A 17,173-nucleotide genomic window follows, 5' to 3' on the forward strand; every position below is an offset into this window, starting at 1 on the left:
AAAAGCAGTCTACTGTTTGGAGCAGGAATGGTTTTAAGTGTTTAAAAATAAATGGTCTTTATCTGATAAAAGTTCTTGTCTTGGTATGGCCGTACACACAAATGAAGCATAGAAAAAAAGATATAAAATGATGTGGGAAGACAGTTCAAAGGTGATCTTTCTGAAAGTTTAGAAAGTAAAAATTAAAGATCAGTGAAGATACTATACAAAAATATGGAATTTAAATGAAAATTTCTCAAACTTACCCAGAGTTCTTGACATCACAGGCAGAGCAGAGCTCAGGACCAAAATTGATACACAATTTCCAATGATCTGTGGTGGGAAACCATAAAGAATATCAGACAAATAATAGGATGATGATAAAATCCAGTAACATTTTGGGGATTTATTGCATTTTCTAGCTACCTATTGTACTTGGTCAACTTCTTCATGATACTTAATATTCAATATAAAATGTTAAGGGAGTCATAAGTGTTAAATAACATATTTAAAGTTATATCTGTGGGTCTGAAAAGGTATCTGCAGAACCTAGCACAAATACAAAGCTGTAGAACACTTGAAGTACTTTATGCCTAGACAATGTATTTTACATTACTGATTGTGGTTGGCAATTTCAAAAATGTTTGCCTTCAAGTAGGAGAGAATAAACACTTTTAATGCTTTCCTCCATATTTTTAATGCCAGATTATTGCTCAAAATGTCTTATGCACTATCTACTTCTAATTTATGTTTGCCTATAGCAATATATAATTTTTAAAATACCAGAAATCTAAAACATATAAACTCTGGTAATTCGGTTTCAAGGTATAATCTACTTATTCTTTCATATTCAATAAGAGCTGAAAATCATTGTTTAATACTTATGAACACTTACACTAGACATTAGATTTGTTAATTACTTATTGAATTTTAATAAGTTTTACCTGTATGTATATATATAAAATAACTTCTCCCATTTAAACAGGCTAAAACTACGGACTATAAAATGAAAAGAAACAGGCCAGTAGCTCCTACTATTCTTCCTGGTCAGTGTGTGAGATTATCTTACAAAGCTGTAGTTAGTATGTAAGATAGCAGTCTTTATCATTCCGAAGCCAATGAAATATTGTAGAAAGTCAAATTAGTCTCCGACTGCAAAATGTTTCTGAATAAAACTCTTCCTTCTTACTTTAATTATTCAGATTCGAAATACTTGGGTCGCTACTACTTGTTGCAACTGAGTTCTTCAGATTTCAAACCCGCTGCCTGCGTGCAGTCAGCACAATCAAAGTTACTCATTAGCAACACGTTGTCTTTCGAGGAGAAAGCGTTCTTTCAGGGCCTTCTCCAGTTGCTGAACAAGCTCCGCAACCCGTGCATTCACAAGCGAATGGCCGCCATCCAAGCCAAACAGAGCACATCCTTTTCCCACTCACTCAGCATCCTGGAAACCTTCCAGCGTATGTGTACGCAGCTTACAAACAACTACGTATCAGAGCACACGAACCACTCAGGGCGATGACGAAACCAAACAGCTGATTCACCTAGGGAGGCAAAGGAGAAGCCACAGGCACCTAAGACGTGGCCTTACCTTTGTCATGGTGGTGTCATCCTTCTTAGGAGTGAAGTTTCCGAAAAATCGGAGGCTATAGAACCCAACAACAGAGGACACCATAAGATAGCTGTGAGAATCAAGGAGAAGAACTCTCAAAGACTGCAAGTCGCCCTACTCAGCAGTCTCCAATAAGGCTTAAAGGCCCCCAGGAAAACGGAGCACAAAGCCACTCTGAGTGCTGGAGGAAGACGGACCTGTTGTTTTCTCTTCTGGACAAATGTAGCAAATTACCAGCGTCCCAAAACAACTAGTTAAAGGATACAAAATCAAAATGATTTCAAGTGCAGCGCCCACAAAACCGAAAGTAGAAAGAGAGGCACTTCCTATTCCAGGACCCTGGGGGGATTAAAAAACACCTTTCAGAATTCAGTTTTTCTAAAATTGTTGTTTCATAATACAAGACAGATGAAATTAGGAATGTTTAACACCTTGAAGTAACATCTAAACTTTCCACAGCTAACAAAAAAAAATTATAAAAATGATATCAGCTACCACATTAACAATTTTTAAAAAATCTGATTTATCTCAAATGTAATTCAAATTATTTGCCAACATGATATGGTGGTTTCCTGGTATAAAATGGGACAATCTGCTACCTAAGGAAAAAATCTTGAAAATTATTAGAAAATTTTTTTTAAAAACAGAATAGTACAATAGAAACAGAATGTGTAACTAACTGAATGCTGAGGCAATATATAAAAATCACAGAACTAAAATATGTCAAAATTGAGCTAAGTACAGTCACCACTTGGGGACTTCCGCACCCCATGCTGGAGTTTTGTGATAGAGCCTCAGCTATTCCATGCTTCCCATACAGCCTCCTGCTAATGTACCTGGTAAGCAATAGCTGATGACCCAAATACTTGTGTTCCTGCCACCCATGTGGGAGACCAGGATGGTGTTCTCAGTGGCTGCTGTGGGCATCTTTTTTAATTTATTTATTTGAACGGCACAGTTACAGAGAGGAAGACAGAGGTGGGGTGGGGTGGGGGGGCTCTTTCATACATTGGTTCACCCCACAAATGATGGAAACAGCCAGGGCTGGGCTGGAACAAAGTCAGGAGCCAGGAGCTTCATCTGGGTCTCCTACGTGGATCAAGGACCAAGGACTTGGCCCGTCCTCCACTGCTTTCCCAGGAGCAATAGCAGGGGGCAGGATCGGAGTGGAAGAGCCAGGACAACATAAGAACGGGCACCATATGGGATGCGGGCCTCACAGGCAGCAGCTTCACCTGCTACGCCACAACGCTGGCCCCTGCTGTGGGTATTTGCAGAGGCAGGACTCAATCCCACGCACGACGATATGGGATGTGCTGGCTCACCCTGAATACCTATTTTACGGTCATTTTTTAATTAATGTGTAACAGAAACACAAGAGGTAATTAAGAATATATACTCAGGGGCCAGCGCTGAGGCATAGAGGGTAGTGCCAGCATCCCATACGGGTGCCAGTTTGAGTACCAGCTATTCCACTTCCTATCCATCTCCCTGCTATGGCCTGGGAAAGCAGCAAAACACGGTCCAAGTCCTTGGGCCCCTGCACCCATGTGGGAGATCTGGAAGATGCTCCTGGCTCTTGGCTTCGGATTGGCCCAGCTCTGGCTGTTAACAGCCATCTGTGGAGTGAACCAATGAATGGACGACCTCTCTCTCTTGCCTCTACCTCACTGTAACTCTGCCTTTCAAATAAATTAATGTTTTTTTAAAAAAGAATATATAGTCAGCATAAAAAATAAATAATCATATACATTTTATAGATATTCTAATTTTGGGATAAAATTAAGAATAACCATGGAAATTTCATATATGAATGAAGTAAAAGTAAGAAATTTATCTTTTTGTCAGCCAAATGAAAACAAAATTGAGTAAGTGACAAGGTTCAGGACAAGCTATCCCAAAATATGGTAGCTTGCTATTTGACAAAACCCAGGAAGGTCACTCTGATCTGATATTCTCTTCTGAAATAGGCCATAAAAATTTCACTGGAAGGACCAACGCTGTGCCATAGTAGGTTAAGCCGCTGTGTGCAGCTCAGCCATTCCGTATGGACACTGGCTCGAGTCCCAGCTGCTCCACTCCCAATCCACATCCCTGCTAATGTGCTTGGAAAAGCAGTGAAAGACAGCCCAAGTGCTTGGACCCTGCACCCACATGGGAGACCTGGATGAAGCTCTTGACTCCTGGTTTTGTCCTGGCCCAGCCCTGGCTGTTACAGCCATTTGGGGAGGGAACCAGAAGATAGAAAAAAAATCTCTCTCTCTTTCTCTCTCCACCACTTTCCCCCTCATCGTCTCTGTAATTCCGACTTTCAAATAAAAATAAATACATCTTAAAAAAAAATACTTATAGGGCCGGCGCTGTGGCACAGCAGTGGGTTAACGCCCTGGCCTGCAGCACCAGCATCCCATATGGGCGCCGGTTTGAGACCCGGCTGCTCCACTTCTGATCCAGCTCTCTGCTATGGTCTGGGAAAGCAGCAGAAGATGCTCCAAGTCCTTGGGCCCCTGCACCAAGGGTGACTCAGAAGCAGCTCCTGGCTCCTGGCTTCAGATCGGCACAGCTCCGGCCATTGCAGCCATCTGGGGAGTGAACCATCGGATGGAAGACCTCTCTCTCTCTCACGCTCTCTCTCTCTTTGTATAACTCTTTCAAATAAATAAATCTTAAAAACAAAGACTTTCACTGGAGAGATGCCCTCCTTATACCCAGGGGCAAGGAGCGTCCTTCTCTGGAAACACAGGGACAGAGGACAAAATCTTGGTTTATGGACGTTAGTTACACCCTCTTTAGCCAGTCAGATTTTCTAACCACTGTCTACTTGTCATCTAATCCAGCATAAAAATAAACAGGCTTCCCTATTCCTTCTGCCATGTAAAAGTTACACTAAATACATTTATCTGCTTTTCTCTCATTAATCTGTCTTTTGTTATAAGGGCCTCAGCCATGAACCTCATGAGGGGCAAAGAAAAGAAAATACTTTTTCTCCCCCTGCCAAAGCTCATTAGCTAAGATGGAAAATAACTGGAAATCTTCCCTGTCTCAAGAGAAAACTACAGGCAGGGTTAAGAGGCTCTGACTTCTCTGCACAACCATACAGGGAGCCGCCGCAAGGTGCAAATACGCGACTGTGCACTCAGGCGGACGGTACAAAAATTCACCCAACGGCTTGGGACTTACCTTGTTTTGCTGACATATTAAAACGGTTTAAAGCTAATAGGAAGTTTATGCAGTAAGTGACTTCCTGCGCCATCAGTGGGCTTGAGTACAACAGGGCTGTAGAATAAGGAGGCTTGTTTATTGTTGCTACTTGTAGGAAGTGGCGACTTACACTTGTGAAGAAGAGGCTGTAACTACACGAGATGATGGCACAGGGTCTCGGAAAGGTTAGGGGAGCTGAATCAAGAAAATGACTAAAGGCCGGTGCCGCAGCTCACTAGGTTAATCCTCCGCCTGCGGCGCCGGCACCCCAGGTTCTAGTCCCGGTTGGGGCGCTGGATTCTGTCCTGGTTGCTCCTCTTCCAGTCCAGCTCTCTGCTGTGGCCCGGGAGTGCAGTGGAGGATGGCCCAAGTGCTTGGGCCCTGCACCCGCATGGGAGACCAGGAGGAAGCACCTGGCTCCTGGCTTCAGATCAGCGCAGCACAATTTGGGGGATGAACCAATGGAAGGAAGACCTTTCTCTCTGTCTCTCTCACTGTCTAACTCTGACTGTCAAAAAAAAAAGGCTAAAGAAAAATTCACTTTTGAAGGAACAAACTGTCTATCTCAGACCAAAAGGACGGAATTAGGATGGACTTTAAAAAAAAAAAAATGTATTAATTTGAGAGGCAGAGAAACAGAGGGAGAGAAAAAGAGAGAGAGCTCCCATCCACTGGGTTACTTCCTAAAAGCCTGCAACTGCTGGGGCTGGGCCAGCCAAAGCAGGAGCTGAGGACTGAAACCAGGTCTTCCGGGGGGTGCAGGTCCCAGCGACCTGAGGCGTCAACCACCACCTCCCAGGATGCCTACATACAGGAAGCTGGAGTTCAGAGTGAGCTGAGGACTGAAACCAGGTCTTCCGGGGGGTGCAGGGTCCCAGCGACCTGAGGCGTCAACCACCACCTCCCAGGATGCCTACACACAGGAAGCTGGAGTTCAGAGTGAGCTGAGGACTGACACCAGGTCTTCCGGGGGGGTGCAGGGTCCCAGCGACCTGAGGCGTCAACCACCACCTCCCAGGATGCCTACACACAGGAAGCTGGAGTTCAGAGTGAGCTGAGGACTGACACCAGGTCTTCCGGGGGGGTGCAGGGTCCCAGCGACCTGAGGCGTCAACCACCACCTCCCAGGATGCCTACACACAGGAAGCTGGAGTTCAGAGTGAGCTGAGGACTGAAACCAGGTCTTCCGGGGGGTGCAGGGCCCAGCGACCTGAGGCGTCAACCACCACCTCCCAGGGTGCCTACACACAGGAAGCTGGAGTTCAGAGTGAGCTGAGGACTGACACCAGGTCTTCCGGGGGGGTGCAGGGCCCAGCGACCTGAGGCGTCAACCACCACCTCCCAGGATGCCTACACACAGGAAGCTGGAGTTCAGAGTGAGCTGAGGACTGAAACCAGGTCTTCCGGGGGGTGCAGGGTCCCAGCGACCTGAGGCGTCAACCACCACCTCCCAGGGTGCCTACACACAGGAAGCTGGAGTTCAGAGTGAGCTGAGGACTGAAACCAGGTCTTCCGGGGGGTGCAGGGTCCCAGCGACCTGAGGCGTCAACCACCACCTCCCAGGATGCCTACATACAGGAAGCTGGAGTTCAGAGTGAGCTGAGGACTGAAACCAGGTCTTCCGGGGGGGTGCAGGGCCCAGCGACCTGAGGCGTCAACCACCACCTCCCAGGATGCCTACACACAGGAAGCTGGGGTTCAGAGTGAGCTGAGGACTGAAACCAGGTCTTCCGGGGGGGTGCAGGGTCCCAGCGACCTGAGGCGTCAACCACCACCTCCCAGGATGCCTACACACAGGAAGCTGGAGTTCGGAGTGGAGCCAGGACCCACACCTACGCACTCGAATATGAGACACGGGCATCTTAACTACCAGGCCAAATGTCCACTCCCGATTCTTCTAGGAGAGAGAGAGAGATCAGCTGACTCTGTGAGAACTAAGTGAAGAGTTTTCGTCATTGCTATGAGAAATAGAAAAGCTGCTGCCTTAGAAAAATACAAGAAAATGAAGAAAATGTCAAAAAAAATTTTTTTTTTAAGTTTCATTTCACAGACAGAAGGGAGCCAGTGCGAATTCCACTGGTTTACTTCCCGAATGCCCACAACAGCTGGGACTGGGCCAAGGCAAAGCCAGGAATCAGGAACTCGATTCAGGTCTCCCACAAGAGCGGCGCGATTCCAATGACGAAAGTCACGCTGCTGCTCTCCAGGATCTGAGTTAGTTGGAAGCTGGAGGCTAGAACCAGAGCTGAGTATGAAACCCGAGCACTCCGACACGAAAGGTGAGGCTCCTCTCCCTGTGTTTGCTACGCTAAATGCCTATCCCCAAAATCTCAAAGTTTAAGTGCACTTTAAGAACCCCAAACTTGACAGTGACACCTAGAAATAGTATGCCAAATGTGAATATTTAGAGATAACTATCTTTTGTATGAAGAATATATTCAAATAGGCTGATATTTTAATAAAATCATCCATTTTTAAAGAGAAAAACTAATTCATAAAAAGGAATACATCTGACTCTTTTCTAGTATATGTACATCTTGATGCAGTTAGATAAGATGTGTGGTTTTCTGAAGCATGAATCCTTACAGCTATTTGGGTCTTTTACAAATCAGATTAATCTAAATACTCTTTACATTTTACTATTTTAGAGTATGTACTTCCTTAAGGAATGACAAATACAAATTTCAATGAACTCATGATAAATCTTATATGAAGTCTAAACGGAAAGACTTCTTATATGAAGTCTAAGAGGCTCTGCCAATTCAAAGTAAAAATATTAGAAACAAAAATCATGGTTTATAAACGCTGTTCACGAAAGTTCTTTACAGAAAGAAACCCACAGAATCTGAAGTTCTATGTGTTCAGAAGGTGGACGCTCTCGTTTACTTACTTGCAACACTCAGGGTACCTGTGCAGAATACTTTTGAAAAAGAAAGGCGTTTTACGTTACCCGTGTTCCCTTTGGCATTGCTGTTTCATCAACCAGGAGGCAAAGAATGTTGCAGGCCACCAAGAGGACCGAGATGGACTAAAACACAAAATAGAAGCCATCAGTTTCCACCTCAGAGCTCTTCTATTAACATCCAAGTCACCAGATAGATGCGTGTTTCAGAAGGCACGGAACACAGCCAAGACCAAAATTCTAAATAACCAGAATAGTCTACGGCCATACCACCCTGAACGTGCCTGATTGCGTCTAAATAACCAGAATATATATGGGGGCTCTTCAAAAAAGTTTGTGCAAAACTAGCACTATGAAAAAAAAAATCTATAAAAAGTTTGGCACCAAAATAAACTTATCTTTTAATTGAATTTTTCCATGAACTTTTTGAAGTACTGTTATACACAATCTGTATAATAAACTCTAAAAGAGTTTGTAAACTATTACACGATCAAAGCTTGTGATAAAAGCTAATAATATAAGTTCATGATCTCATCAACTGAAAATTCACAAGTCCACAGACTTCAAAAGTGGTAAAATGTTATCAGTACTAATTTCATAAAGTAATTTTCATATCTTATCACAGAATTTGAAGCAAGGTATCTTAACACCTTGTTGTTTTCTTCAATTGTAATGAAAGACCACATGTCCTAAGTTCAGGAGGAAACAGATAATCTTGAAGACCTTAATAATCATTATAAATGTCCATTTTTGTTCTACTGAATTTCTACAAAGGCAAAGATGAATTTTAATCATGTTGATAGAAAAGCAGTTTACTTGAAACCACCTAGCTGAGGGAGTTGTCCTGTTAAATACTAAGTGAATAAAGGGTAACTTGCTCTATTTAACTGGACAAGTAAATCCTTACTGTCTCAATGAGAAGGAGAACCATAACAGCAGGATACACCAAGTTTCTTTCCCATGCGGAAGCCTTTTTTCGCCTCTCTATTAGGGGAAACAAAGTAAAATATTTCAGTAATTTATGAAAGTGTTCTCCAAATTCAAATTTTCATTCCAAAATGCTATAATCAGTATGCATTATTTTTACATAATTTTAACAAAGATAATTTTTAATTTTCTTCCACAAACTATAAAACCAAGTTTTAAAATCAATCTGTTAATTTAAACAGCTTACTCCTGTGATACTTAACTTTTAGCTCTGTAAACGCATTTCCATTTTTAAAGACACACATTGTTAATATGCAGCTTACATTGAAAATGTGGATATATTTTTATTTGGTACTGATGCAAATATTGATTCAGATAGATATACATGTGAATGAATAAAGTAGCATGACTGAAAATTCCCCTCTAATCTCAGACCCTCAGGGTCTAGAAGCAAATTCATTTCTAGCTACAACAGACTGCCTTATAGCATCCCAGTCCTCATGCCAAGAACAACTAGAAGAGAATGATCAAACATACTTTTAACAAATCTACATGAAGATATCAGAGAGCTACCAAGACAACAAAAACTGAGGGGCCGATATGCTTTGAAACGAAGGGAGGTAAGTGCTCCAATACACACTTTCCCTGCAAGGCATTTTCTAATACATAGTTGGCATGAACCCAGGTCACGGAGACATCAAGCAGAAATCAGTGAGCAAAAGGCAACAAAGCTGAAGGAAAACTGAGCAAGCTCAACAGAGCCAAGGAGGCCAACACTGGCGTTTGGGGCTACCGAGGCAGCCAGAGTTTGAGGGGTATCGCTGTAGAGCAAAGGAAAGCACCAGGAAGTGAGCCTGGTAGACAGCACCACGCCCTCCATTCAAGCTCCAGAGGCCAGGAGACTGAGACAAACAGAAAGAAGCAGCCAGGAAGCTGAGAAGTCCAGCAACGCTTCTGTCAGGCTCATGGTTCTTCAGAAGTCAAGACCGGAATTTACTGAGAAGGTGGGATCACAGCCAAGAGCAGAACAACTAGGCTTTTAATTACGACCCAAGAAAAGCCAGAGTTAATATCAAAATGGAAATAGAGCAGCCCTTATAACGGCCAAAACCCAGCCCCGAATAGGCTTAAGCACAGGTGCAGGTCCCTCTTCTGTTTACCAGAAAAACAACAAGCAAATCCTCTCAGAAAGAAGATATCGCCTTTTTACAGTTTTCTATAAGAAACATCTGGGCCCTCAACCAAACATGACCAGGAGACAAGACAAAGAGGGGGAAAAAGGCACTACAAACAGATCCACGGTTGATTCACATACCATAACAGAGCCCTAAAACAAAGGATTAACAAGTTCAGTAAAATGAATGACAAGATGGCAAATTTCACAAGTACATTTGAATTTATAATCTATGTGTATAAAGTTAATTGAAAATAGATCTTAGTAAAAAGAATGGGAATAGGAGAGGGAGGAGGAAGAAGGGAAGGAGTGCAGGTGGAACACTATGTTCCTAAATTGGTATGTATGAAATGCATGAGGTTTGTATACCTTAAATAAAAAGGTTTCTAGGTAAAAACATAAATAAATAAATCTTTTTAAAAATAATGAAATGGACACTGTAGAACTGAAAAGAAGTATAAGTGACACTAAAAATTCAACAGGTAATTTCCACGACGCTGGAATGGAAGGCAGACCAGTGGAAGATATCACCGACCCGAGCACAGAAATCCAGGGGGGAACACAGAAAAGAACGTGAGTGAAAAGGTCCAGCACGTGAGTGACTGGGGTCTGAGGAGGAGGCAGACGCAGTAGTTGGTAACAGCCAACGATTTTCCCAAACGGGTGAAACACATCCAGCCACAGAGTCACGAGCTGACAGAACTCAAGAAGGAAACATGCAAAGAAAACCCAATCTAAGGACTTTACAAAACTGCTAAACAAAGACACAAAGAAAATCTTTAAAGCTTGGCAAAAGAACAACAATATGACTTTGGACCAGAAACCAGAACGTGTTGGAATGACATTCTACAATCTGAACACTTCTAAATTCTTCTTAAAAATGCCCCATAAATGAGAAGGCAAAATAAGTATGTTTTTCAAAGAAACAAAAACTAAACTCATTGTCAGTAAACCTATGCTAATGAAATCTAAATGGGTGTTTTTTCAAGCAGAAGCTAAATGCACTCTGTGAATATAAATATGAAAACACAAGTCAAGAATATACAAACCAAAACATCAATAAAGCACCATTTCATGACCACTGAACTGGTAAAAAATTAAAATCCATCACTACTAGGTGTAAGCAAGGATGTAGAACAACACGGAATCCTACTCAAGCCCACCAGGCACAAAAAATAGTACAGTAACCTGGGAGAATGGTTTGTCGTTATCTACAGTAGTTGTACATGATTACAAACAATGATCCTATAACCCCACCTCCAGTATGTACCTGAGAAAACACACACACACACACACACATAACTGTACATAAGATATGCACAAGAACAGTTACAGCAACATTATTCATAACAGCAAACAACTAGGAGAGGATGACTACAGTAACTTCAGACAATATATTGTTACTTAGAAAAGAAAATGAATGAACATATATGGCTTTCAAAAACATGATACTGGACTTCCCTTTTGAAGATGGAGCAAAACCAGGGACCAGATTTACCATCCAGCCTGAGGAAACAATTTTCCAGAAGACACTGGCTCTCTGGTGTGGAAGGACAATGAGATCTGAGATGGGAAACAGCGTGAGCCCTGTAGACCCAGCTTGCTGTTTTGAGAGTTTCCAGGTGATGGTGCAGGAAGGAGGAACCCAAGCCAAGTCTCCCTCGTTCTTTGAGTTGAGGACATGAAATGGGAGAGCGGGGAGACTAAGTTACTGGAGTTTGCAGAGCAAAGCACCAGGGAGGAGACCACAGCACAGAGAAAGAACTGCAAGGACCTGCAGAGGCTCAGCCTCAAGGATTCAGTAGGGAAATGATCTTCTCGGGCATGTGAGGAAACATCCTAGGGCTACACAAAGAATCACCCAAAAACGTAAGCGGGAACAGTACTCGGCAGTCACAAAAACCTAATAAGAGTGCCTGCTCCCACAAGACAACACAAAACTTTATAAGTCACAGGGCATCAGAGAGTTCTGGTGAAGGCTCTGGCCTCAGTGGACAGGAATAACACTGCTCTGATCCAGCCCAACAGGTTATCCAAATTAGACACAAAGATATAAAACTGTCTCTAAGTAACTTAACTGCATCCCAGAACAAGTTCCTCACTTACACAAATACAAAAAACCAGTACTCAACTAGGTAAAATTCACAATGTCTAGTTCCCAATCAAAAATTTAATGATGCATCTCAAGCATTTAGAAAAACAGGAACAAACCAAATGCAAAATTAGCGGGAGATGAGAAATAATGAAGATCAGAACAGAAATAAATGAAATTGAAACTTAAAAAAAAAGATCAACACCAAAAAAAAGCTGGATTTTTGAGAAAATAAACATGATAGGTAAACTCCAGCCAGACTAACAAAGAAAAAAGTGAAAAACTCAAAATAAATAGAATTAGAGATGAAAACGGAGACAACACAACTGACACCACTGAAATACAAAGGGTCATAGGAAACAACTGTATGCTAAAAATTGGGGGAAAAAGGAGACTTCAAAGAAATGAATAAATTCTTGAATACATTTAACTTAACAAGATTAAAAGAAGATGATGTATAAATCCTAAACAGATCTATAACAAGCAATAACACTGATGCAGTAATTAAAGTCTCCCTTCAAAGAAAAGTCCAGAACCTGCTAACTATACTATTGAATTTTAAAAAACATTTAAAAAGGATCTAACTCCGCTACCTTTTAAACTATTCCAAAGTATTGACCAGGATGAAACTCTGTTACACCCTTTTAATGAGGCCAACATCACTCTGATATCAAAACCAAACAAAGACATAACATGGAAAGAAAAATTATAGACCCAAATCCCTAATGAATATAGATGCAAAAATTTTCAACCAAATATCAGTAGACTGAATCCAACAATACAACAAAAATATCATATATCATGATCAAGTGGGCATGGCTTTATCCCAGAGATGCAAGGGTACGTCAACATTCACAATTCAATAAATGTCATAAATCACATCAACAGAATGAAGAACAAGAGCTATTCGGTTATCTCAACAGATGTGGAGAAAATATTTGGTAAGACTTGACATCCTTTCATGATTAAAAACAAAAACTCAACAAATCAGGTAAAAAGGAACACACCTATATACCTATATATGACAAACCACCAGCCAATACCATATCAAATGGTCAAAAGCAGACAGCATTTCCCTTCAGCCCTGGAACAAGACAAGACAAGGACGTCACTTTCAGCACTCTTACTCAGTACAAAAGTGGAAGGATTAGCAAGAGCAACTAGGAGAGGAAAAACAAAGGGCATCAAAATGGAGAAACAGGAAGTCAAAGTATCTATGTTTGCATATAACATGGTGTTATGCATGGAAAAACTTAAGTACTGCACCAAACAGTTGTTAGAACTGATAACCAGTTAAGTTGCAATTTACAAAATGAACATACAAAAATCAGTAGTTTTTTATACACTAATGAAGAACTTGCCAAAAGAGAACTCAAAACAGAAATCCCCATTAATAGCCATCAAAAAATTAAATATTTAGGCATAAATTTAACCAAAGAAGTAAAAGATCTCTACAATGAAAATTATAAAACAGGGGCCGGTGCTGTGGCGCAACGTGTTAACGCCCTGGCCTGAAGCACCGGCATCCCATATGGGTGCCGGTTCTAGTCCTGGCTGCTCCTCTTCAGATCCAGCTCTCTGCTATGGCCTGGGATGGCAGCTGAAGATGGCCCAAGTCCTTGGACCCCTGCACCCGCATGGGAGACCAGGAAGAAGCTCCTGGCTTCAGATCAGCACAGCTATGGCTGTTGCAGCCACCTGGGGAGTGAACCAGCAGATGGAAGACCTCTCTCTGTCTCTACCTCTCTCTGTAACTCTGCCTTTGAAATAAATGAAATAAATCTTTAAAGAAGAAAGAAAATTATAAAACAGTAATGAAAGAAATCATCAAGGACACAAAAAGAAATGGACAGATTTCCTTGCTAATGGATTGAAAGAATTAATATAATGAAAATGTCTATAAAACCTAAAGCAATCTACAGATTCAATGCAATCTCTATCAAAATACCAAATACTGACGCCATAAACAAGAGTGTCAAATTGTTAAATCAACAACAGGAGTCACTGTGTACTTATGTCTCATGTGGGATCTGTCCTTAATGTGTTGTCCAATGTGAAGTAATGCTATAACTAGTACTAAAACAGTATTTTTACACTTTGTGTTTCTGTGTGGGTGCAAACTGATGAAATCTTTACTTAGTATATACTGAATCGATCTTCTGTATATAAAGATAATTGAAAATGAAAAAAAAGGTGTTAAATTGGAAATTGCATAGAAAATTAATCAATTTTTTAAAAATATCATGTAGGATCTCTGTCCTTAATGTGTTGTACATTGTTATTTAATGCTATAACTAGTACTCCAACAGTATTTGTCACTTTGTGTTGCTATGTGGGGGCAAACTGTTGAAATCTTTACTTAATATATACTAAAATGATCTTCTGTATAAAAGAGAATTGAAAATGAATCTTGATGTGAACGGAAGGAGAGGGGGAGCGGGAAAGGGGAGGGTTGTGGGTGGGAGGGAAGTTATGGCAGGGGAAGCCATTGTAATCCATAAGCTGTACTTTGGAAACTTATATTCACTAAATAAAAGTTAAAAAAAAAATACCAATGACATTCTTCACAGAATTAGGAAAAAAAATTCTAAAATTTATATGATATCACTAAAGACCCAGAATAACCAAAGCAATCTTTTTTTTTCTTTTTCTTTTTCTTTTTTTTTTTTTTTTTTTGACAGGCAGAGTGGATAGTGAGAGAGAGAGACAGAGAGAAAGGTCTTCCTTTTCCAAAGCAATCTTGAGCACAAAATAAATAAATAAAACCAAGCTGGAGGCATCACAGTACCTGACTTCAAAGAATACTCCAAAGCTACAGTAATTAAAATAACATGGAACTGGCATAAAAACCAACACACAGATCAATGAAACATAATAGGGAGCCCGGGAATTAATCCACTTACATACAGCCAACTGATAGCTGATGAAAGTACACAGCCCATACAATGGAGAAGGAGAATCTCTTCAATAAATGGTGCTGGCAAAGCTGGATATAGATAGATAGATAGATAGATATAGATATAGATATAGATATAGATATAGATAGATAGTTAGATATAGGTATATAGATACATATATGAATGAGATGACCCCTCACCATATGCAAAAGTCAACTCAGCATGGAACAAAGACCTACATGTAAGACCTGAGGCTATGAAGCTACTGGAAGACAGTGCAGAACAAACACTTCAGTTCACTGGTGTAGGTGATGACTCGGGTAAGACCCTCAAACCACAGGACACAAAAGCAAAACTAGACAATGGTGTTACACCAAATTCAGAAGCTTCTGCACATGAAGGAAGTCATCAACAGAGTAAAGGCTCAGCTACCAGAATAGGAAAAAAATGTCTGCAAGCTACTTACCCGACGAAGGATTAATAGCCAGAATATATCAGCAGCTCAAAAAACTCAACAACAGAAAAACCACCAATCAAAAAATGGGCAACGGACCTCAACAGACAGCTCTCAAAAGAGGAAATACAAATGACCAACAAATATATGAAAAAATGCTCAACATCACCAAGCCATCAGGGAAGTGCAAATCAAAACCATAATGAGATATCACCAAATTCTTGTCAGAATGACTAGTACCCAAAAGACAGAAAATAACAAATGCTGAGGAGAAGGGGAAAGGGAATTCTTACACCCAGTGTAGACACTGTGGAAAACTGTGTGGAGATTCCTTAAAAGACTAGAAACAGATCTACCATGATCAAGCACCCCACTATGGGTATATACACAAAAAGACACAGACATGTTGTAACAAAGAGAGAACTGTAGCACCATGTTTATAGCAGCACTGTTCACAATAGCCAATATGTGTAATCAACCAAGGTATCCATCATCAGATGAATGGAATGGAAAAATAAAATTCAGTGTACATACACACACACACACATATAAAGTGGAATATTATTTAGCCATAAAAAGGCTGACATTCTATCATTTGCATCAGGTGTAGGTAACCAAAGGACATCGCTGAGTGACATAGCCAGACATAGAAAGACAAATACTGCATGTTCTCCCTTATATGTGGGAGCTAAAACTAAAAAAGAAAAAATCCTTTAAAAGGAAGAAAGAAAGGTCTGGGTTAATCAGTATTGATGCAAATACAGTTCTGTCAAACTCTGTTGTGTATTTTTGTCAAACCAATGGTTAAGAATGATACACTACTATAGTTTTAGTGATCTATGATTATTTTAAAATTTAGTGTGTATGCATGAAATTGACATCTTTTCATTTGATTGTTTGTAGCCCTTGCCTGTATTCCTATTGAACTGTGGTCTTTTTTGGTTTTTTACTTAACTCTTTATTTCCTGGAGCATTAAGACTTTGACTATATAAATTAAAAACATTATTTCAAAAATTAAAGAATCATTATTTTCTTAGAATTCTGTCTATGAACTACATTAAATCTGTTCTCTTGATGTTAATAAAAATTTTTAAAAATTGCCACACATGCAAAGAATACAATGTAACCAATGATAAGGGGAAACATCAAGCAATTGAAACTCATCAATAATACAATGTTAGAATTAGCAGACAAAAACATTAAAAGTAGTGCCATAAATGTATTGCATTGTTTCAAAAAGGCAGAGGATACAGATAGAGCATGTTCATCAGAAATATGAAAGACATAAAACTGGCCCAAACAGAACTTCTAGAGATGAAAAATACAGTGTCTGAGAAAAAAATATACTAGATGATTAAAGGCTAATTAGATGTACAGAAAAAAAATTAGTGACTGTGAACTCATGCAACAGAAGTCACCCTAAATGAAAACAGAAGAAAAAAAAAAGACTAAAAAGTAAATATTTCTGATCTATGGGCTAACAAATGTAACTGGAGTACCTGGAAAGAGGGGAAAGAAAAAAATATTTTAAGAAGTCCAAAAATTTCCCAAATAAAAAGTATAAATTCATAGATCCAAGAGACTCAATGGACCCAAAAACAAGAATCGTGAAGAAAACAATAAGGCACATCTTAACAACACTCAATGATAAAAAAGACATCTCAAAGCAGATAAAGGAAAAAAGATATACTGAAAGTATGACAGATTACTTGTCAAAAATGATGCAAGTGAGAACACAGAGAAGCAACATCTTTGAAAAGTATTTTGTATGTTAACAAAACAAACATAAAAACGGAAATAGGTACTTATCCTCTCCCTAAAAGACAGTTTTGATCCATGATTTTAGACAGTTTACAGCATAAACTAAAATTCAATTTTTCTAATTTTTCATAAAGACTTTAATAATGCATTATGCCCAATACATATGAAAAAAC

At 40.2% G+C, this 17,173-nt stretch overlaps 1 protein-coding gene across 3 annotated transcripts in view; it reads right to left on the reverse strand.

Annotated features, from left to right (window-relative positions):
* Positions 1-17,173, reverse strand: part of LMBR1 (limb development membrane protein 1) — a 171,310-nt gene that overhangs the window by 22,723 nt on the left and 131,414 nt on the right. For all 3 annotated transcript variants that reach the window (XM_062192925.1, XM_062192926.1, XM_062192927.1), the window contains 5 exons: positions 8,602-8,678; positions 7,743-7,820; positions 1,857-1,930; positions 1,571-1,661; positions 246-312 (listed from right to left, as the gene is read on the reverse strand). In XM_062192925.1, coding sequence (XP_062048909.1) covers positions 246-312; positions 1,571-1,661; positions 1,857-1,930; positions 7,743-7,820; positions 8,602-8,678 — 387 coding nt within the window. The remainder of the gene's footprint in view (positions 1-245; positions 313-1,570; positions 1,662-1,856; positions 1,931-7,742; positions 7,821-8,601; positions 8,679-17,173) is intronic.

This window comes from Lepus europaeus, chromosome 5, assembly GCF_033115175.1.
Source record: "Lepus europaeus isolate LE1 chromosome 5, mLepTim1.pri, whole genome shotgun sequence".
NCBI classification, from domain to species: Eukaryota; Metazoa; Chordata; class Mammalia; order Lagomorpha; family Leporidae; genus Lepus; species Lepus europaeus.